This window comes from Teleopsis dalmanni, chromosome 1 (genome assembly GCF_002237135.1).
Source record: "Teleopsis dalmanni isolate 2A chromosome 1, ASM223713v2, whole genome shotgun sequence".
NCBI lineage: Eukaryota > Metazoa > Arthropoda > Insecta > Diptera > Diopsidae > Teleopsis > Teleopsis dalmanni.
Window position 1 is genome coordinate 74,091,180 of NC_051846.1, and position 25,104 is coordinate 74,116,283.

General features: G+C 29.9%; 1 protein-coding gene, 1 long non-coding RNA gene and 2 other non-coding genes across 4 annotated transcripts; 2 read left to right on the forward strand and 2 right to left on the reverse strand.

Moving 5' to 3' along the window:
* Positions 1–115: 115 nt before the first annotated feature.
* LOC119667944 (guanylate cyclase 32E) lies at positions 116–24,481 on the forward strand. The gene is made up of 20 exons (XM_038077297.1): positions 116–746; positions 814–1,078; positions 1,156–1,394; positions 1,475–1,597; positions 1,757–1,943; positions 4,646–4,896; positions 10,124–10,195; positions 10,468–10,613; positions 12,583–12,730; positions 13,044–13,134; positions 13,225–13,412; positions 15,515–15,694; positions 17,578–17,682; positions 17,884–17,955; positions 18,160–18,334; positions 22,040–22,740; positions 22,799–23,110; positions 23,809–24,113; positions 24,171–24,385; positions 24,451–24,481. Exons 2-19 carry the CDS (start codon positions 874–876, stop codon positions 24,373–24,375), a joined length of 3,705 nt encoding a protein of 1,234 aa, XP_037933225.1. The 5' UTR covers positions 116–746; positions 814–873; the 3' UTR covers positions 24,376–24,385; positions 24,451–24,481.
* LOC119667945 lies at positions 3,877–4,431 on the reverse strand. Its single transcript, XR_005251449.1, has 3 exons — positions 4,390–4,431; positions 4,185–4,306; positions 3,877–4,099 (listed from the first exon to the last, which is right to left on the reverse strand). It is a non-coding gene; the product is annotated as an uncharacterized LOC119667945 (long non-coding RNA).
* On the reverse strand, positions 20,984–21,065 carry Trnas-aga. Its single transcript has one exon. It is a non-coding gene; the product is annotated as a tRNA-Ser (tRNA).
* Trnas-aga lies at positions 21,469–21,550 on the forward strand. Its single transcript has one exon. It is a non-coding gene; the product is annotated as a tRNA-Ser (tRNA).
* Positions 24,482–25,104: the final 623 nt, after the last annotated feature.

The following is a 25,104-nucleotide window of genomic DNA, read 5'->3' on the forward strand; positions in this document are numbered from 1 at the left end:
TTTAAAATTCACTGTAAATTTCTAGTGAAAATATTACCCCAAATTTATACTTCAATATTTTGGTTAATTTAATTTTGCAATAAACAAAATTATTTTTCTCCATTTTTATAGAATTTTCAACTTAAAGTCAATCAATCCTCACAAGTAAAGCAAATATATTCAGAAAAATGCAGGGCGTTGAAAAAATGCCAATTAAATTGAATAATTACATTGAAGCGCACAATAAACAGAAGCTTTCAAAGCATTCTTCCCCAAATAAATGAAAATATAAGGCGATCAAAAGAAAAAGGCCCACAGTATCCACATACGGAGTAGCAGTAACTCAAAGAAAAAGACTACGACGTCATAGCCAAAGGACACTATATATTTAAAACAAATGATATACCAAAAATTACTAGAACAAAACGTACCGAAATGCTATGAAGGACAACCAAAACCTTAAAAGAATAATGTAATTTATGTGCTGTTAATAAGCCAAAAGGATATATTGTGTGAAATAAAGATATATTGAAAAGGCACAAAGGAAAAATATGTTGAGATTATGAAGCGAAAAAAAATATTTTGGGTACATTAGAGAAAAAAATCTAAACACAAAAAGTGCTTCAATTGCTTTCTAAGCATCTACAAAGGATTTAAAGCAAATCAAAGTATTTTAAAAATTATAATGGATAAAAGGATAAAATGACTCTAATAAATTTATGTATATAAGCCAGCAGCACTATTAAATTTTTCAACAAATATAAAAGGTAAAAAAGTATATTTAAGTAAATTTTATTTATAACGTAATTGTATATAATTTTATGTTAAACCTAGAAGCCTCAACCTTTTCCAAACACTTAAGTGAACCAATACTGATTTGTTTCTACGCACGTAATGAAGACATTCCCTCGCACTCTTGCGCTGCATTTAAAGTTTACTAAATTGCTTCTAATTATTGTTTTCTTATTATTGAATATTGATTCCATATTATTGCCCCCAAGGCAAATACAACTACATCAAGTTAAAGCTGAAGTTTTCACTTTGGGTTATTTGACTGGATCAGAACGCAGCCCGGGTAACTTGGACTATCAACGACCAGGTATGCCTACATAAAATACAATCTAATTTCAGTCAAGCTTTTAGGTTCTCGTTAAACTATTTTTACTTTGGCTTAAGGTAAAACCATATCCGGTGCAATTTCCCTTGCCGTTTCCCAAGTTAATCAGGGAACACTACAACAGCTTGGACATAAATTGGAGTTTATTGTTGCAGAAACATTTGGTGATGAGGTGTCAAGTATACGCCAAACAGCCTCATTGTGGACTAAACAAATAGCAGCATACATTGGCCCACAGGAAACATGTGTACACGAGGGACGCATGGCTGCTGCTTTTAATTTACCTATGATATCATATGTGAGTAATATTTGTAGTAAAAGTTTGATGTTTTTTACTCAACTGAAACTTTGTTAATCTTTTATTCTTTTCCATTTCAGTACTGCACATATCGTGATACTTCCAATAAACAAAATTTTCCCACGTTTGCTCGCACCCGTCCACCGGATACCCAAATATCAAAATCGGTTGTGTCACTTTTACTTGCTTTTAACTGGACTGAGGTAATACTCGTGCAAATCATTTTATGCTTGATAGGATCAAGTAAAATAGCGTAAAAAAAACTATTTAATTAGTTTAAAAATGCAAAAGAATTACTTAAAAATATATCTACTTACATCTCTTTCATGTCTTTTGCCATTTCGGTTTATTTGTATTTGCAGGTGTCCTTTCTGTACCTTGATAATCCGAATACACTTTACAATCCTGTAGCGGATACTATTCTCAATATACTTCGAAACGCTGGAGTTAATGTGCGTGACATACAAACATGGAATACAATTTATCATCATGGTTTCATGGCCAATCCTTTCGACGAATTGGTAGACCGCACTTATGTCAATACAAGAAGTAAGTTTTTTATGAATTGTTTATATACGAGTATTTAATACTTTTAATATCCTTTAGTAATGTATTAGAGCAGTGAAATTAAAAATTTAGTTAGTTTCCTCTGTTTTTATTAATTTAAATGTAAATTACTTACATCGATACTTATATTTATGTAATAAAAATAATACATTTCAAAAAAAATATGTATATGTAATATGGTTTCAACTTTCTGAAAAGAAGTATATTGAAAGATTAAAATATTTATTTTAGATTTATAAATATTATTTTATTATATTATATATCTTTACTGCTACTAATTATATATACTATCGTAGTGTTTAAAAATTACATATTCAAAGATTACATATTCTTTGAAAATGACCACTTCCATATTTTTTATTTAATTTTCTTCAATATTTTTCAATATAATGGCCACTAGCAAATATAAAATCAATAACCATGTTTATGACCAAAATCAATAATATTCTATTGTTTGCAACCAGTGCGTTCTAACTCCCACCGGTGAGTTCTAGCCTTTGCAAAGCGTTGAGTAACTATTCATAGAAAATATTTTATTGAGGACCATGAAGAATTATCAGAAATATATTAATATAATATATTAATCCTCATAAGATTCTCAAAGAAAATTAATTACTTAAAATGATACTGGTAGTTTTTAAATAAAAAAAAAACGTATCATAATACATCTTGAAACAAGAGCCCTAGGCGGTCTAGGTGGAGTCTTGCACACCCAGTTTTTAAAATGTAAACTATTACAATGGCCAATTTACCGTCGTACCGTTTACATTATTACTAAGTATGTGAATCAGTTAAGGATTCATAGATTAGAACTCTAGAAATATTCTTAAAGATACTAAAAGTTTTTTATTTGTGTTAAAAGTAATTAAAATTTTGAATATCCGAATATGAAAATCACTTACAAAAATATGAAACTGACACCTAAATACAATGTAAGTCGTACAGAAGATAGCAGATGTGATTAGAAACCTTATGAACTGAAAGGCAGTTATGTTGAATGAAGAAAAACGATTTGTAAATTAAATACTCGAAAGGCAAATCGAATGGTGGATCCATCAATACTAAAATGATAGACTCATATTAATACGATAAAGATCTACATTTGGTGCACCATGAATTATTGGAAAGAAAAAATTGTCACTGAAGATCGCTACCGAGTCTTCTTATACTTATAGAATAAAGTTAACCGAGTCAACTTATACAATTAAATCAAGATTTAGATGGAAAAACGATAGCAATTTGAAAATAGATACGTCATGGTAGTACATATATTGCTAACAATTCTTTTGGAATAAGTTACTGTAAATTTATTCCACAATTATTGTATTCGCCAGACATTTCCCTATTTTTCTATTTTTTTTATTTTTTTAGTTGTTATTTATTTAGTTGTTAGTAGATAGGTTTCGAAAAGTAGTGAACTATAACAACAAATATTATTTTTATATTATTTTAATTAATTGAATTTTTGGCTGACCATACAGCTGTTTCGAGTATTGCCAAATACTCATCTTCAGTGGTCTTAGAATTATTTCTTGTATTTAATTATTCGTAAATAATTTTTTTAAGACTGCAAGTACCAGGAATCGAACTCGTACCCTGCCAAATTTGAAGCTCAGAGTCAGCGTTCATTACTCAACTGGCCCAAAACAGTAAATTCACTTGCTGTGTTGTATAAGAACGAAATCATAAACCAGCTGTAGAATAATTAAATTAATTAATAATATTTTTTTTTATTTTTAATTGTTAAATTTCAATATTATTCTGTTTGTAAAGACATTATTTGGTGCATATTTTTATATTAGACCTATGTATTTAACCTAATCTAGAAACGTTATATGGAGAAAGTTATGCTAATATTACTCCTTATTACTAACGTTTAGTTCTTAGTACTTTTTTTATAATTGAAAACAGTTGGTAGTGGTAATTTCGATTTATTATTCAAACATGAATTCTAAATTAAATTTAAAAGTTTGGTAAGAACAAAAGTAATAAGATATTGTTAGGCGCGATCTCGACAAAGCTAATATTTCTTTTATTATGGAACGATTATTTTTTTCAGTACCGCACTCCTTTATAACCATTCCAAGCTCAGCACCGTAGTTACTTTATGGGGTTCATTTTTTGAAGTACATACGGAACTTTAAGCAAAAAAGTAGTATAATTATTCATAAAATAATTAACTTATCGGTTTATAATCATCATCTTGAACATGTAATTACTTACCCATTTTAATGGCAGCAACAGCACAAGCAAAAAAAATGAAGTTCTTTCCTATGGCACTATAAGCACGCCTCTTATCCTCCCCAGGGTCCATAAAGATGGGTGGACGATACATTTTAATTTACCTAAATTATGCAATTATAATTATTGATTGGCATTTGATATTAACTTAGTTATAGTTTTAAAAAAAAGCTAATCTAAGACTCACAGTTTGTTCACAAAAAAAAAACAAAATAAGTAGAGCTTAAAATTTTGTACTAACTCTAATAAAAAACAAAAATTTTATTTAATTTGATAAATTTTTTCCTTAATATTGTGATTTATATTCAAGTTACAATTTTTTGACAAATTTCTCAATGTTAAATAAATTTATTTTTCAAGCAAAATTATTTAAATTTAAATATAATTTTAGTGTGTAAACCACAAACTGATTTCAAATTCATTTTTTCATCCTTTAACTTCAGTTTACCTCATATTGGGTCACTATTATGAACATATCGGCCTCATGGTCAGCCTTCAGCGAAAAGGTTTACTTGCCAAAGGCGAATACTTTGTTGTCGGAATCGATATCGAACAATATGATCCCTCGTCGCCAGATAAATATTTTCGTGGTTTATTGCTGGAGAAAATCGATAAAAATGCCGAGTTAGCATTCCGGTCGTATCTGGGGATTTATCCTACAGCACCGGTGTCGTTTGAACAATTCGCTAAGGAGGTGAGTATCTATGCGTGAAAATAGCTTGGCTACGGACTTAATGCGTTGCTTTAATAGGATTTGTTTTGCTTAAGTTGAGTACTTTTTTAAATTTGTTTTTCTTTTTTGTTTGTCTTATAAGATTTGAAGCGATTACGAGGGGTGACACTACATCTGCTCAGTAGTTAATTGAGTTGTTTGATTTTTTCGTATTAAATTTGGGGGTAAATTTATTATATTTACTTTCATGGAAACTGCTGCGATTGATAACAGAGTTTAAATAGGATTTCTGTTAAGAATAGGTAATGTCGAAAAGCTTTTAAAGAATTTTTATTATTTTTTATTCAACAAAGAAAAATTTGCTCAATAAAAACAAATTAGTACTGTTTAGGGTAATTATGTGAATTAAAAAAAAAAAATATATAAATAAACAGTATAAACAGTTGATTTTAATATATATAATTATTTATTGTATATTTAAAATATAATAAAATTAAAAATAATAACAAAAATTTGATTATTGTGTTAAAATAACATTTGCAATAATTTTAAACCGAAAAGAGAACGCCAAAGTCGGTCCAAAATCAAGGTTATGCAGACTGTTTTCTTCGATACTCGTGGTGTGGTGCACTATGAATTCCTTCCGGGCAGTCAAACGGTCAATAAGACCATTCACAAAAAGAGCCCAGATTTATGGAAGGAAAAGTCATGGATTTTACACCACGATAACGCACCGACTTACACGGCGTTGGTTGTGTCGCAGTTTTTGGCCAAAAACTCCACCAATATCATCAACCAAGCACCGTACTCTCCAGATATGGCCCCGTGTGACTTTTTCCTCTTCCCCCGACTCAAATTGCCATTGCGAGGAACGCGTTTTGAGAAAATAGAGGCCATAAAAGAGAATTCGCTGCGTGAACTAAAGGCCATACCTTCGGCGGCCTATAAAACTTGTATGGAAATTTGGATCAAGCCTTGGCATGCATGTATTGCCGCAGGAGGAGAGTACTTTGAAGGCGATAATAAAGAAAATTATTAAAAATTAAAATTTTACGTTTTTTTTAAATTCTCATTCTTTTTTGATCATAAGGTATAAGTAGTAATGTTAGAAATCTAACAATAATAGAAATTAGAACGTTTCACATAGCAATGAATGCTCTCAATAATTCTTAGAGCTTATTTTAAACGATCGAATTATATTATTTGTCACTTCTGACGGAGATTCCTGCCTTTACCATCCATAAATTTAATTGATATTTTCTTTTGACACTTAGAAATGTATGACGACGATCTCAGCATCAATGATTCATAAGTTTAGTTTGTATTGACAGTACCGAATATCTTGCGTTCAATTACTTTTTTATTCACCAATATAATTTTATCGACCTTGGTATGTCTTATCCATTTTTATTTCGTACCGAAAAACTCTTAAAAACTCGCAAAAGCCATCACAAATAATTTACATTGAACTTTATCAGTTGCGATTATCCCAGTTCTTCCCCTAAACTGACAGTTTGGCTTCTATTTACCTTCGCAATATGTTGTGTGGACAATCAAGTTTTCCGATAACTTAAGTATTATATTCCAGAATTTTTTAGTGATATCTTCAGCCACTCTGGAAAGAATGAGCTCAATACACTTCTTTTTCCAAATCATTATTTCCATTTTAAATGAAGATTGTTTAGTATTCAGCCATAACTCGATCTGTTATATGAATCAAAAACTGAGATTGAGAAAATTCTTATTATAATTCAGTGCTCGCTGTTATGATGAAGTGGAGTTTTAATGATGGTTGGTTGGTTGCAGTGGCAGGTCATAAGATAACTTCAAATGTACCTCAATTAGCGATTTTTCGCCGTTTTGTTACCACATTCCTCGCAAGAACCCTAGTATAGAAGAGTAGAGACTAAATCCATCCCACCGAATTTAGGTAATTTAACAGGTCTTTCATCCTTACCATTGAGCAGTCTGATAAACTATCACAAAAGTATTTTCCTAAAAACCTATATCTTCTGGATGCTAGAGCTGGGCATTCACAGAGAAAATGTATTATTGTTTCTTTCTCCCGCGGGTTTCCACAACTTCTGCAGTGAGAGTTATGGGGAATACGCAGTTTCTCTGCGTGAGTTCCTAACCACCAATGACCGGTAAGAACCGCAATAAGCCTTGCAGTGTTTACGCGATCTTTTTTGATGAGTTCCAGAGATTTATTTTTATTATAAGTGGGCCACGTTAACCTGGAAGTTGCACATGACCTTAGTGCTTTCCATCTGTTATTGGCGAGTTGCAGAAAGTAAAGAAAGGTACTTCTTTTGATGGTCTCCAGGGTAATATAGACTGATACCGCCAGTGACGCATCTAGGGAGGCACCAGAGCGGGCTAAACTATCAGCTTTCTCATTCCCTACGATGTTCCTATGCCCAGGAACCCAGATGAGTGTGATATCGGCCAACCGGTTTAGCTCGTCGATTGCTTCTCTACATTCTTTTACTATTTTTGATTTTGTTATAAAGGATTCAAGAGCTTTAATTGCTGCCTGGCTGTCAATATAAAAATAGCAACACTAGTTTTAATGATAGTGCTTAATGATTTGATTTCCATACTTTATGAAAATTTCTGATTTTATATGGAAACATACTTTACCATGTATTATATAGAAGTACTAAAACATTTTTTTAGTATAATTGAGATGGAAACAAATGTGGATTATGTACTGTTCAGCTTGATTTTTTGCATTCTGGCTCAAGGTTGTGTATTTTAATGTCTATCGACAATTTCTTTTGTACCTGTTGTAGATATATCATTACCCGTATTCTTTAGCAATGTCGTAACAGTAATACAATAGCGTTTGGTAAACAAATGGAAAATAATCGGATAGAATCTTGACCGAAACTTAAATGAACAACAATTTTGCCAAAAATAGACATTATGCTAAAAACTATGTTGCATTCTCTACTTCTCTTTATTGAAAATGGTTTAATTCATTGAATATAAATATTTCTAACCAATGTTTCATAATTGAAATAATGCTTGTTTCATTCTATTTCTCTAAATATACTTCATTTTGTCTCCAACTCTACATTATATATATACATATATATTAGTCTCTAATTCTTTATACGCTCTTAAATTATATATTCGAGAAGACTTTTTGTATGGCAGCCGGTTTTCAAACGGTGGAATTTCAATTTGTATTTAATTCCTATTACACGTCTTTTACGTATTTGACCCAAAATTTCTTAAATTACTATTTAAAATTAGAATAATAATGATGGGTAATTAATTGAAAAGAATTTCAGTTATTATTATCATTATTATTATTAATTAAGTGGGGAATACCATTACCCTGCGATTCAGATAGTCTTCTGTACTCGCATTAGAATAATACCCAATAGAATAAAACCGAAGTGAATTAAACGTAAGCACCTTTATTTCACGTTTTTCATAATATATTGTTTCATTTGTTTATGGGAAGTAAAAACTCTATTCTCCAGATCGATAAATGTGCCGGTACTCAATTTAAGCCGTTCACATTAAAAGTGTTTAGAGATCAAAAATGGTTATTTAACAAAAATGGCACATGCTAGGCTCTAAAACACTCATTTTGTTAAAATGGAACCTATATTCAGTGTTCTGTTAAAATCTTAATATCATCTCTGTTCAGTATACAAACATTATTAGGAGACTGCCTTTAGATGGGTTAATAAATCTCTTGGCCCGTCTTTGGCCAATGTTTTAATAAATCATTTATTAATTACTTTAATTGCAATTTCAAAAATTACTAATATATTTTTTAGACCAATTCGAATTATAAAATAAATGAATAAACCCATACGAATTAAACATCCATTTTTCAAAATCATAAATAATTCTTTAGTAGATTTACCAACTACAATTAATATTTCTTCTTGATGAAATTTTGAATCTTTATTAGAATTATGTTTAATCATTCAAATTTTAAGTGGATTAGTGAAATATAATTCTTCTTCATTCCATTGTGTTCAGAGGGTTTTTACAGTTGTATCTAATGATAAGATTCTGTTTAAACATGAGTTTCGCACCTCCAAATCCGTTGTGCATGCTGCCGAAGTATGTGGATTCGCCGTATATGTATAAGTACCACTTGGTGACTGTGATTCCATCGGGTTGAGACTCATATTTTATTTCCAGAAAATAGTTAAAGAAAGGAGCAAAGCACTGACGATGGATTATAAGCGCAATGTCAGTCCTTTAAAATAGGCCGCTCCTAACCTGGAGAACCTTTTGCAGCCGCTCATTATGAGTACCAACGCTACCTTGTGGACTGCGCTTAGATTCATTACTTTTCATTCGACCTTACCGGCAAGGAAGGTAGCATGCCCTACTTTAGCATGCTACCGCCGGCATCACTCGAAGATTCTACGTAACTACTGAGTCTCCTCATCCCGTGAAGGTGGCAGTCCTTTTTATTCATTTATATATTTGTGAGTTAACATTAAAATTAATTTGAAAGTTAACTAAGAATAAGGAACTGGATTGCTAGGTCCTTCCCCTGATAATTATATTAATTAAAAATATTTAAACTTAAGAAAATTATTTTATCTGCTTTACGGAGAAGTCTCAAATAAGCAGTACTTTTCTCGTATTTTTATTTATTGATATTAGTTTCTCAAAGTTTATAAGTTGATGTCCTCAAATGGCTACAAAGTTTCAAATTGAAACGGAAATGAGAATTGTGTCGGATATGTGGAGACTTCCTTGTCATTTTGAAATAACTACGTCACCTGAAAAAACAAAAATAAAAAGCAGAAGCGATTAAAGTAATAACGTCAGAATGATGACCCAGAGTACAGATGCACAACTTCGCTTTCCACATCATCAAGAAAAGGACATTTGTTAATATTTCTATTTTTTAGCTTGTTTTCTTGTTTGTTGTGGTTCGGGGAAAATGATTGATGTGCAAATGTTTTTCAAACTAAAAAACCAGCCACACTCGTCGTATTGGTAATTTTATTTGTTTTTTGTGTGAAAATATCTCAACACACCACAATCTTTTAAAATGAAAATAAACGCCTTTGTGCCACCGAAAATGGTTAAATGTACAAATAATGACGCAATAACAATTTCATGTCACAAAAGTTTAAAGACTCATGAACAATTTAAAGCAATAAAAAGGAACTTAAATTGCATGTCCTTAAATTGTATAAAATTTTATTTTATTTTGTTTTTGTATTAAAAAAAAAAATTTTATTTTTTTTTTTCATTTAAGGTAAATAGATACATGGAACAACCGCCATTTAATTTTCCCAATCCACTCGGCTATTTTGGAGGCTCCAAGCAGGTTGGTCATAAAACAAGATATTTTTTCTAATAGATACAAGAACAATCTAAAATTTTTGTGTTTTTTGTCAGTGTAAGAAAATATTACATAGACTGGAAACTTTCGTACTGCGTTTAATTTTGCTTAAACTAAGAGATATTTTGATAAAGGTTCCTATTTTTTGTGTTGATGTTTTTCACACTTAGTTTTCTTTTTTTTTGTTTATGTGAAAACGTGAAAATGCTTGCCTTACTCATGATTTTCATACCAAATTTTTTTTTGTTTGGTCCTAGATAAGCGCTGAAGCTGCATATCTCTACGATGCTGTTCATTTGTATGCAAATGCCTTAATAAAAGTTCTTGAATTAGGAGGCAAACCCAAAAATGGCACCGCCATTATTGCGGCCATAAAAGGGTCTAAATACTTAAGCGCAATGGGGTGAGTATTCAATTTAATAAAATAAATAAATATGCGTAAAAATATAAAAATTTATTTTAGTTAAAATATATGTATTATCTTATCAAGAGATTTTTTATTTTTTTTAGGTTTAATTAATAAAATTAAATGAAAATAATTAAATATATTTTTCAAGATAGAGTTTTGAATCGCAAATTAAAAATTTTTTAAATTAAAAATAAAGCAGCAGTGTATTTTAACAACAACATTTTATTATTTATTAAATAATTAATTTTTAGCTGACCATGTTTTGTATTTAGGAATATGAATAGGAATAAACGGGGTACTAGCTCCTAACGGAGCGGAGCACTGCGACCATGATTTTGCGCTGCAACAGACCTTAATCGAACAGAAGACATTCTCCGCCTTCTGAATGATGGCCAGAATGTCGGTCATTAAGGACCTCCTAATGTCAGACGGGGAGAGTAGTTCTCGGCCCAGTGACCTCCTCTTTGCCCAGATCAAGGCTGGGCAGTCACAGAGAATGTGACTGGAAGTCTCGTCTGCTTCTATGCAGGGTCGACAATCTTGTATTTAATTATGCGTAAATAATTTTTTAAACTTTAAAAAATTCAAATTATCTTTTTATTAAAACAAAATAATCTCTATAAAGAAACATAGAAACAAAAAATAGTTTAATTTGTCATAATTGACCTTTTTTGTGGTGAGGACTTAACAGTTATTCACCCTCGCTTTCGCATTACTTCGAAAAGGGGCTCTTTTATGTTGGCATTTCAAGCCATGCTGTTGTTATTTACGATCTACGTCCAGACCTCCACTTTTTCACCGCATTTTCTTGGTGTCTGCACTATTCTTCACATTCTAGTTTCAGCTTATCCTTTCTAGGTCTAATTTCTTCTGGTTTGAAGTCTTGAATTACATATGAATCTATCGTTTGCCAGCTCTTTGGATTCGCTCTCATCGTTTCCACTATATTTTCGGGATTTATTGCTCCAATCTGTGTTATTACCTCTTCTCTAAATGTGAGTCACAGTCACAGTAAAAGAAGATGTGATCTGCGTTGTCACAGTCTACGTCGCCATAAATGCAGTCGGTTAGATCCGCCTTACTCATGTCGTACAGGTACTTACAAAAGTATTTATGTCCGATTGGCACAGATTTAGAATGGAAGTGTTTATAAATGACGAGTGACTGTTATATGAGACTACATCTTGATCTTATTTGGGCAAGGACAGTTCATTCTGAAATTGTTGTGTATTTATTATTGGATTTTTAATATCATGACTTTCTTATTCCCACGAAAATTGAGTATTCCAATTGCTTTTACGTAGCACTTATCATTTGCTTAAATTCATGCGATTTTTAATGTATAGGTGTATACGATAGTGGTTTTAGAATTCCAACTATCGTTAAAATATTTCTAATCATTCTACACTAGATACAACAGATACTTTTGAATTATATGTTTGCAAATGCACTTTGAATCAGTTTTTTAAATTTAAAAATAGGTCTCCTCTTACGCTACTGCTTTATATGCGGACAAATAGAATCCTTTCCTTTGACAAATAGAATCAAAATAGGACATATATAGTAAAATAAATTAGTGTTCAATCTTAAAATTGAGGTGCTTCATTTTAGGATATTGATTACATTTAATAAATTAGGAAAAAATAATAGATATTATAAACATTTTCTCCTTGGGGAGGTATGCAGATCTGAGGTCAATTATTGCTTAGTCTGATGAAGTGATTAACAATAACCCAATCATGGCGTAGCGAGGGGTTATGAAGAAACCTCGCAGTTAATAAAGAGTAAAAGTGCTCAAGTGCACTGACTCAGCTAGCCTCAACATAATAATATAAACATTTCATTTTTAATGTATTTTTTTTTATTGTGTAAGTGATATTTCTTTCTTATATGCCAAGAATTCTGCTTTCTCAAATGAGATATGGAATTAATACACATATTAATAAGTCAAGAACCTTTTCAGTTACCATGTCTATGTCGATGAAAATGGTGATGCAGCTGGAAATTATACAGTATTAGCGCATGGACTAGCGCGCAATCATAAAAACATGACCACTCCCGGTCTGGTACCGGTAGGAACTTTTAGTCAGTCACAAACTGATAAATTGCCTGTAAGTATAACCTTATATGGTATTCTCAACTCATATGTATGTTTATGTAAATAAAACAATTTTTTTATCATTGCACCGCTTTGTACTATGTAAACGTGACTAATCATTCTCATAAACACACATCTAAACACCCTGTAAAGTGTTACTTGCAGGTGAGCAGTTTTTCAAATTATATTTTCCAAATTTTAATTATTTGTACATTAAATAATTTACATCATAGCGTATCCTTGTGCTCGTATGTCATTTGTGTTTTGCACTCAAATTTTATTCTTTGCGAATATTTCGTAAAACTTTTTACATTTTCAATTTGCAGGATCTCAATTTATATGGCAAGATTCAGTGGGTTGGCGGTAGGCGCCCCGCAGCCGAGCCAAAATGTGGTTTTGCGGGTGAAAAGTGTATCAGTGAGTTTGGAACCTTTCATTTGGATGTTTAATTATTAAAACTTTTGGAAGTCAACCGTTTTTGTAATTAAATATTTTATTATTCCGCAGGTTACACTGGTGAAATTTCAGCAGGTATTGCCGGTGGCGCCTTGTTGCTCTTGGGTATCGTTTCATTGGTTTTATATCGAAATTGGCGTTATGAACAGGAACTTGATAGTTTGCTGTGGAAGATTGATTTTCGGGAAGTACAAATGCATGAAAATGAGAAGGAAACTACAAATCAAAAGCAAACTAGAGTAAGTTTTATGATTTTAGATTTTTAATAAATGCTTTATGAATGACAATTTTAAAACGTGAATTTCGAGCGGATCAAATTTTTTATAATGATTGATTAAATTTGTAATAGTAATTCAAATTATATATAGAATTATATATAGAATTCAATATTTTTTAAAATCTTTAAACTCACTCTGTGATCTAACAGATAATCATTCGTTTGAAAGTTGATAGGGTTCAATGCTTGGACTAAAAAATTTATTGTCAAATTATGTACGACTACTTAAAATCAATAAATATAACCATAGACTTAATAACGGATTAATAGATATAAGACAATATCTATAACACAGGTATAAAAACACAATTTTCTACAAACAATGATTTTCAAACTTCATAAAACAACCATTCACAATGTCTTAATCACTGTTAACTTATAACTTAACTTATATAGCTGTGGTTTATGCTTTAGTAAGGTGTAAGGTTTATGTGTAAATAAACAACAATATTTTGAGACCCTACATTTGAATAACGCGAATTAAGTGCACGTTGGCTTTATATGTTAACACACTACTCCATTGTTTAAAATTTGATAGGATTCTATTCCTATAATTAAATCAATATATGTTTCGAAGAACTACTGATAATAGATATTTGCCGTTATCCAAAACAGTTGTATGGTCAGCGCAATAATTGAACTGATTAAAAATAAAAATTTTTTTGGTTTGAAAATTTCCCTTTCCTATTTAAAGTAGTTTTTTTATCATAGGACAAAAACTATTTTCAACTAAATATAAAATGTATATATCAGGTTAACTAAAAGGAAAACAGAAAAAACAAATTTAAGTTAACATGCTATTTTGTTTTTCGATCTGCATCCAGACTTTTAGGTTTAATTTCTTTGCTTTGAGGAACGAAATCAAATATGACTCTATCGTTCGCCAGCTCACTGGGTCCGCTCTTATTTTTTCCACTATATTTCATTTAGTGGATTTATTGGTCCAATCTGGGCTATTATCTCTTCTCTAAATGTAAGCCACCTAATACAGTAAAAGTCATACAGTCATCACAGTCCACGTCGCCATAAATGCAGTTAGGTAGATCTACCTTTTCCATGCAATACAGCCATGGAAATATCAATCGGAATAACGCTTGCTATTACAAAAACTGCTTCCGCCGAGACAGCGCGATATGCTAATGTGATACATAGTGCCGCCCTTCTATGCGCCGCTATTATTTCTTTTCTGCGTGTTGCAGTGTCTAGTGCGTTAGCCTACATTTCGCTGCAATATAGAAGTATGTTTACTGTTGCAATCAGCGATTTCCGTTTTTCCTCAATGGGGTCTCCTGTTTTAGTCATAAGTTTGCTCAAAGAGGCAACGTCCAAAACGTTAGTTTCCCATCGAGTCTTATTCCAAGATAATTAATCGTTTTTTAGGTCCTCAGACTATCATTATTTACTCGCATCTCTATTTCTGTATTTTTTTGTATACCATATTGTATAATAATACATTATATTTATATTATTTTCTTTTTATATAATTTTGTTCAATTGTCATGATTAGTTATGATGTAAACATTTTTATTAAACATAATTCATTCAAATATTAACTTCAAAAACCCTAATTGAAGTACACAAAACTCATATTTCCGAATGGATTAAAATTGTTTCAAACAAAAGAAATTTTCCGCAGATTTGAACGTTACCATGAGAACATGGAAATTAAATTCCATATTCAATTCGAAAAGTTTCAACATTTTAATAACTTCTCTTACCTCTCTAGTTTTGCACAATTGTACCTTCGGCTGGAATAAATACATTTTTATGTCTATCTTAACTTCACAAAAGCTTTAGAGTTTTATGCAGAACATAATCATTACAAAATATACACCACAAATCATTCTAATAAGCTTGAAAAAGAAAATCTAAGAAGCCTCCAAACCACAGGAGCGACAGTTAATACAGACAGACATGCAACAAAACAAATAAGGAATTCATTTTTTAATGCCACATTTAAGGACTCTGTTAAAAAAAGTTCCCTGCGAAGGACTTACTTCCTTTTCAATACACAACATTTTAGTCATTCGTTATTAAATACTTTTTTTTTATTCTCTTACATAGTCGACACATCCTTTGATACGCACGAGCCAAGTTAGTCTGAGTTCGAATCCTGATGCAGACTTCCGTTACACAACTATTTTTACGCCCATCGGCCTGTACAAGGGTCAATTGTACGCTATTAAGAAAGTGCGCAAGAAATGCGTTGATATCACACGCGAAATGAAAAAGGAATTAAAATTGGTGAGTAAAAAACACAAAAAGGAAGAAATCAGGAAATTCCTTAATGGGGAAACAGAAGTTCGGAATGCTTTAATCAGTGCCTTTGTATATAAGAACTGGGATTTAATATTATTAGTATTAAGTTCTTGAAGTATTTAATACATTCTTGTAATTTATTCTTTACTTAGTAATCAAATTATTAAAAATTTAAAAAAAAAATCACATTAGAAACAAACCAGGGTTATACATTTTATATTAAATTAAAGGAATTATATTAAATTCTTAAAAGATACAATATTTAATTAATTTAAACTATGTACCATATATGGACAGCTCTTGACAAATCTTCATACTGTTCGGTACTTAACAAGGTGCAGTGCAGAGCTGAAGTCTGTAGCAGTGAGGCTACAGACTTCACACCATCTATTGCACTAGATCTAATGCTTCATTTACTGTTACTAGATATCATTAGTAAACAAATTGCCGCTTCATCTGCTCTTAGACTCAAAGCTCCAGAGGCTATGGACATGCGTCCATTATTAGTCTCTTCAATTTTACTCCTAACAAAATTGACTACATCTCTCCCATTCTCAATTTCCACGGAACATTCAATGTCGAATTTCCATCTAGAGATTATGGACGTCAGCTTGTCTCTCTTTAGGCAAGGGTTTAACCATTTTTACTGACGGATCCAAAACAAGTAGTGATGTAGACAGTGGAGTTTTCTCAGAGGAACTGAATTAGTCTTCTTACTACAAGGCTACGCATCATTGTAGGATCAATTTACATCTAGGACGGTTTCTGACTGCTACGAGATGTCGGCGTAGCTCAATATTTCTCTAATCTGAGTTCCCGGTCATAAAAACATTTTCGGCAATCGAAGAGCAGACACTCTAGCCAGAAAGGGTGGTTCAGGACCTCACTCGGAACACCTAAGCAATCTGTGGATATTGTTAACATGATGCAAATTGTTACCGAGTTCTTTCTGTACTGAACTTTTTAATAAAGAATGGGAAGATTCAACGATATGTAGGGAACTGTATGCAATTTGGCTACTCCGTAGAGATATCAGTCTCATGGTAGGTTTACTGTAGATGACAGGCCACTGTAGATTCGGAAACCATGCTAGAAGATTGAATCTCCCAATCAATCAAACTTGTCCCAGTTGTGAGGAATACAATGAAAGTGCCTCCCATCTACTCTGTGTTTGCACAGCTCCTGCACGGCGGCGACTCAATACTTTAGGAGCCTCGTTTCTTGACGATCTTAATCAATTACAAAACTTCCCACTGAACAGCATTCTAAGCTTCATCAGAGAATCTAGGTGGTTTTAAACCCTGAGTTTCCTTTATATACGGTAACACAATGAACCAATAGGCCTTTGTGGATCTCCTAGGGATCTCCTTTATAACCTAACTTTACCTAGAATGTGGGAAGGGCTGAAAAGAAACAGTTTTTGTAATTATATTAATATTTATTTATTTATTCATTCATAAAAATTGAAAAGCAAAATAAAAATTGTGGAATCATCACTAAAGTTCTTTTCAATCCTAACATCATTACCTAAAATTTAAAAAATAAATTAAGTTTTAGTAATGTGGTTTTCAGTGATATGCTTTCGCGTACTATCCATAATATTTAGCGGGAAGTGTTATTTTATTTATATTTAAAATTATTTTATAAAATTTTTATAAGTGTAACATATAATTAAGATTTTTCTTAATAAAGGTTATACTTGTAATAATTAATTGTGAGTAAATTTTTTATATTTTTAAAGTTAATTATTTTTAGTTTATATTTTTAAAGACAATTTTATTTTATATCAAGTTTTGTTGATAAAGAGAAAAATATTTTAAATAAATATATTTTTTTATGTCTTTAATATTTTCCATGATTTATTTAAGCTTCGGGACGCTCGCCATGACAACATTTGTGCATTTATTGGTGCCTGCACCGATCCACCGAACATTTGCGTCATCACCGAGTACTGCACACGGGGAAGCTTAAAGGTAAAATAATAAAATCGTGTTTAAGTGGAGGAAATTTTTTATCTTTAATATTTTTTAAAATATATTTTTTAATTTATTTGATTTACTTAAAGTAAAGTTTATGTTGCTGTGAAACAAACACTTAACTTAAACAATTTAAATAAAATGCAATCAAAATTTTACCACTCTCACCTCTTCTATTTTTCTTACAAATCCCACAAGGACATACTCGAGAATGAGGATGTTAAATTGGACAACATGTTTATCGCTTCAATGGTAGCTGATATTATTCGTGTAAGTTAATCGAAAAGTGCTTTCAGAATAGGTTTTTTACTCATACATTCATCCAGATACAAATGTATTTATTGTATCTTTATTATGCCTTAAATGGGAACAATCGAATTTTTTGTTGTTAACATTTTCCATACCAAAAATTATTTTACTTTTTGAATGCTTGTCAATGCATGAATTACATTTTATTTGTTGTTTATTCTGCAGGGCGTCATTTACTTACACGAATCTCCCATTCGATTTCATGGATCACTTTGTACTTCAAATTGCCTCGTCGATTCACGCTGGGTCGTTAAACTCACCGATTTTGGTTTGTTCGCCTTTAAGAAAGGCAGCGAGGACAACTCAACGGATATGCAGACCATGATTGCCAAGTGTACAAGTGAGTTTAATTTATTTGAAAATAATTTGTAAATTAATTGAGAAATAAAAATTAATTAACATTGAAGGAAACTGAACATTAAAAGAATAATTTTGAAAAAATTCTAATAACAATAAAAACAAGGCAAAGGGCTCCTTGTACATTACAATTATTATAATTGTGTTTATTATGAAATTTACTTCAAAGGGTAAATTAATTTTATAAAAATTATATATATTATATATTATTATATGTGGTATTGCATATCATAGTTACTTTTAAAAACACAAGTAAAGAAAGCTAAAATTTGCTAAATATTTAATATTAAAAATGTTGGTAATTATTAATTGCTAGTTGCTGTCTGAATTTCCTTTTAAGAACCCTAAATTTTGATTAAAGCCCGTTCACATATCAAAACTTAATTGCGGTAGCTAGATTAAGATAACATCGCCATTTATACGACATTTTTGCTGATTTAATTATCAATTAGTAGTTGACATCAAAACATAAAAGTAGTTTTAAAGTCGGTTTTGTTTTTTGGGATTAAAGATTTTTAGGATAATATTAGGAATTCTCCTGATAAAACCAAAAGCAAATTTGCCGAAATACGTATAGGAATATACAAAAAAGTTAAAAAAGTTAGTTGATCGAAATAAAAGTTAAACAACTCAAAAAATTTTAAACAAAATTACATAAAAGTAGTATTAAAGTACACAGCCCACTAATACATACATACAAAATAGCTAACTAATTTCGAAAGCCCACAATAAAAAAATCTATTACTAAAACTATATTTTAGTAACTATCTTTAAGTAATCGGTTTAAAAACAGAAAGATACGTATAATTAAAATAAGAGGTTAATTCAAACAAGCAGTTAATGAAGATTAACTCATGCTGTGTGAATAGACTATTATTTAAAAAAAAAGATAAACCAATATAAGCTATCAAATATAATTTATATTAAATATATGGCAGTATCCGAAACTGTTGTCTTAAAATTTTATCGCAATAAATTAAATTAAATAATTATAAAAAAAAATATTTATAAAAATTTTTAATTTTCAACTTTTAGTAAAATCATCTATTTTAACTATGGTCATTAATTAATTTTCTTAGTTTTATTAAAATTAGAATTCATCCCTACTTTTTTGATACAGTAGGATAACTAAATCTTCAAATTGGAAATTATCTATAATGTCTGTTTGTTTTAGCTGCTTAGTCCCAAAGACAAATACTTTAGGTCTACATTGGTATAATGATTGTTTTATATATAATTGAGGATTTTATTTTCTAAAAATGATTGAGGCTGAGCACAAAACATAGCATAAAATTTCAATAAAAAAAAAAAGAGTAATAACAACATGTTATATATTATATATTATATTATATAAACCGGTTATGATCATATTTTTAGTATGTAAATATTCCTTATTCAGCAGCGTTTCTTAACGAAATGGATACGAGTATCAATTAGTAGAGTGATAAGAGTTTGGTCACCATCTGCTTCTGGTTGGGAATTCCTAGTAAAATTAAATGCCAAGTAAACATACCTGTCATTTTATAGAACAATTTGTATCTCAATTATATGCTTCGAGTTAATTTAAAAGGATTCATTTAAATACTCTATTTATCGATCCAATTCCGCACTTTCAGCAGATGGTCTTGTATATTTCACGTTTAGCTTAATTATTAGCATAAATGAATAGTTGTAACTATTTTTAATATATTTTTATTTCCAAAATGACAATTAACATAACTTGGTATATTACTTTGAAATATTTCCAAAATTTTAATAAATAAATAATATAAATAAAAATAAATACCAATATTAATACCGAATCGGTACTAAAAAATTTAGTTTATAAATTGCGCACAAAAAAACAAGAATATTTTTTTCTCTACCAGCTAAAAGCAATTCCGGACATTACTTTAATATATTATTTATTAAACTATTAAAAAATAAATAAACACATAAATTAATACAAAAATACACAAATAAATAAAAATTACAAAAATAAATAAATAATAAATTAAATAAATAAGGAAATGTGTAAAGAAATAAACAAGCAAATAAATAACTAAATATTGAAATAAATAATAAACTTAAATAATTAAATATAAATTGATATAAATAATAAATAAATATAAATAATTAAATATAAATAAATATTTATTCATAAATATAAAAAAAATAATACTAATAAATAAATATGAAAAAATAAATATAAATAAATAAATATTAATAAATAATTATAAATAACTAAATAAAAATAAATATATATAAATTAATGGATATAAATAAGTATACATAAATAGATAAATAAAAATTAATAGATATAAATAAGTATACTTAAATAAATATAAATTAATAAATATATATAAATTAATAAATATATATAAATAAATATGAATTAATAATTATAAATAAATATGTGTCAATAAATGTATATAAATAAATAAATATAAATAAATATATTAATATTTATAAAAAACTTTTCAAGTTGTTGTTACTAAACTTCCAAATAAAAAGAACAGATATGGATTTAAAACCAAACCCATAATGATTTCTATATAATATAACTTAGAGTACTTACATCAATTAAGTTAATAATTTAATATAAGTTAAATTAAAATTAATTATCAAGTAATAAAAAAGTTGAATTATACTTCGCAGTCGGTAGGATTCGAACCTACGCTCCCAGAGGGAATCTGATTTCTAGTCAGACGCCTTAACCGCTCGGCCACGACTGCTGTTGTTATGTGTGTCACGTATACATTTTTTTTCAGTATTGAAATATGTATTATTATTTATCATATTACGTATTCATATGTTGATCGACAAAATTTATAAATATAAACATATCAATCTTTTAAAAATTTTTTCCAAAATTTAATGTGTCCGCATGCTATGCTGTAGCATATAATATATAATATAATAATTAATTAAAATTATTATTAATTAAAACAAATTTATTGAAATATTAAATTTTTTGTTTGTTCAACGAAAATATATTTTAATTATCATTGATTAGTTTTTCGTCATCAGCGTTTGTTAGTAAAATAGTATAATTTTGTCGTTTTTAACTCATAGATTACTGTTTAATTACTCACATTCATATGGTTTTATTAAATTCGTGACTAACTGTACCAAGAAGCAGTCGTGGCCGAGCGGTTAAGGCGTCTGACTAGAAATCAGATTCCCTCTGGGAGCGTAGGTTCGAATCCTACCGACTGCGAAGTGAAAAAGTTTTTTTTATTAATTAAAGTTGAAATATAATTATAGTTGTTGTTTAATTTTTAATAGAAGAAATCCAAAATTATTAAGTAAATTTCGCAAAGTATTTTCTGTTACATTTATGTTATGTTATTTACATAGTTCTGTTAAAGCTCAACTGAAAGAAATTCATTGCTTTGAGAATGACTGGTATAAAATATAAGCTAAAAAAAAATAAGATTTGTTTTAATTCATTAAAAACTAAATTAAATCAAAAAAATTATAAAAAATTTTCAAATGTTGCTTATCGCCGCTTTTTTATTGTCTTTACTCTAATTTAAAAAAGGGTCAATTACAACAATGTTAAATGTTCTTTAAACGTTACCTTACATACTTCAAAACTTTTTAACCAAAATAGTCTCTACTGAATAGTTTTTTACATTGCAATCTCTTACGATTTAATTGTAAATCAAAAAAATTTATTTAATTTATGCGTTATGTTTGCTTACAGAATTACTTTACCGAGCTCCCGAATTATTAAGACTGGGTCCTGCATCTTTAGTAATGGGTACACAAAAAGGTGATGCTTACTCATTTGGAATTTTGCTCTATGAAATACATACACGTCATGGTCCCTTCGGTGAAACTGGTCTAACCTCCATGCAGTGTTTACAAAAAGTATTACAAGTACAGGATCTTCTATATCCATACCGACCATCACTTCAACCACTGGAAACGTCTTTTGATTGTGTGCGAGAAATATTACGTGAATGTTGGTCTGAGCGACCAGAAGAGCGACCAGATTTTAAGACAATACGTGCTAAATTACGTCCACTACGTAAAGGCATGAAACCTAATATATTTGACAATATGATGTCTATGATGGAGAAATATGCGAATAATTTAGAGGCTTTAGTAGATGAGCGTACAGATCAATTGCAGGAGGAAAAGAAGAAGACTGATGCATTACTTTTGGAAATGTTACCACGACCCGTTGCAGAACAATTGAAGAAGGGAAATAAAGTAGATCCGGAAAGCTATGAACAAGTATCAATATATTTCAGCGATATTGTCGGCTTTACAGCAATGTCCGCTGAAAGTACTCCATTGCAAGTAGTTGATTTTCTAAATGATTTATATACTTGTTTTGATTCTATCATTGGGCATTATGATGTGTATAAAGTGGAGACAATAGGTGATGCTTATATGGTCGTAAGTATTGCTAAGTAATTGTGCTAATTTTTTTTATATTACCTTCATTTTGTTTTAGGTTTCCGGCTTACCAATAAGAAATGGTGATTTACATGCAGCCGAAATTGCATCTATGTCGTTGCATTTACTGAATGCAGTTTCAGAATTTAAAATACGTCATCGACCTACAAATAAATTACTATTGCGTATTGGCATTCATACTGGACCCGTTTGTGCTGGAGTTGTGGGTTTGAAAATGCCACGTTATTGTTTGTTTGGTGACACAGTGAATACGGCATCACGCATGGAGTCCAGTGGTGTACCGCTAAAAATTCATTGTAGCTGGCAGTGCAAAGAGTTATTGGAGAAGTTGGGTGGTTATCATTATCAGGTTTGTTATTGTAAAGAAAATATATGTTTTGATTCGAATGACAATTTTTTTGTTTCATTCCGAAGTGATTAAATTCCAATAAATTCCAATAAATAAATAAAATTAGTTGTAAGATACTAATAATAGCCTTCCGCCAAAGCGAAGAAGCTAAGTTTGATCTCATGATCGATACCTTATAAAAATAAATATAGTTTGTCCATAAATTAAACAGAACATTTGTAAAATCGGGCCAATCGGACATAGAGTCATCTACTAATTTTAATGTATATCACCATCTTTGTGATCATCATCCATTTTATGTCATCCACCCTCAAAACCCTCAATAAAAAAAGGCTATACATTTATACATCCGGTAATGCTACATGACAATATATAAAGTTGTTGTCAATAGCTTGGCACATTTAACTTCAGGTGTATCCAATTCTTTGACGTGCTAAAGTTAGCTATGTTGCGGGCTTTAGATAGATTATAATGTGTTCCATTGCTCTTTAAGTCTTAGTGTATATAAAGATACTTGTTCTGGTCATCATATTTTCACGGGACACGCTTTGTTTATATATGATAAGAGTTTTTACTCAATATTTTTCGATATTTTTTTTTTTTTGAGAAGTATTTGAACTAGTATTAGACATTGTAATTATAACAAGTGTTTACAAAAAAATTTGAAGTTGATTACATTTTCTATTTTCTTACAATAGGAACGTGGTTTAATATCCATGAAGGGTAAAGGTGATCAACGTACCTATTGGTTGCTTGGCGAAGATGAAGAGGCGCGCGAAAAACGCACCTATGAACGCTCACAAAGACGTGGTTCTCGTGCTCTCAATAAATTTATACAAGGTACCATTAAACAAAATCAATCAATTAGTGATAACGGCATACGCTCATCACTGAAAAATAAAGGTTTGCCGAGAAACTCGTTAACACGTTCTTCGAGTCTAGAATCACCAAAGAAGCTAAGATTCGCTACAGGAACTCTTCTGGAACATCATAGATACCATAGGTGAGTTAAATTCAATGTGTATTTTAAATAGTTTATACATAGTTTTATAACATTTAGTGATGAGGCTTTGTTGGAAATCATAACTGATGGTACAGGCATAACTGTCAGGCGTTCCTCAGGTGCTTCCACACATTCACGTTATGAGGAGTCCACATTATCTTGCCAAAGCATTGACGATTTCACCACCTTACAACGCAAACGTCGACCTTCGTCCTATCCGACTGCCAATACGCCGCTGCTAATAAGTCACATAGAAACTTGACTATAAAAAGGTAAGATCTGATTAAGGCAATGTTTTGATTAAAAATGATTGAAAATTAATTAATAATTATTAAAGGTTACAGGAAATCTTAAAAAGATAAATTTACATAATATAGATAAATAAAATGAATACAAATAAATTATTTATGCAATTTTTTATAGTGAAAAAAAAATGCTTTTATATTATTAGTTTTTTCCATAATTTTTAATACGTGTATGTAAAATGTTTTTATATTAGATAAATTTAAATAATAATAACGAATTAAATAAAACGTTTTTAGTCAAATTTATCGAAATAAATTAATATATTTTATGTTTTAAAATTTAAGTTTTTAAATTAAAGTGCATAATTCTAGTCGAATTTTAGGAATTGAAATAATGCAAATTTATTAGTTAATAATTTAGCTTTTTAATATTTTATTTGTTATGGAACAAATTATATTATATACATATATGTGAAAAAGTCTATAGTTAAAAAAATTAATGACATTAATTATATGTGATTAAACTAGAAAAATATTTAAACTAATCTTGCTCAATATTAAAACTAAAAATTATTCAAATTGAATTATATACTTCCGAATTATATACTTAGTAAAAATTCAATAAATATTGCATTTAAAATCAAGTGTTCATTAATATATAACTGAATTATATGTAATTTATCTGTGAGACATGTAATAATATTAAAATATATAAAACTAAAATTATTATCAATGTTGTAATTAAA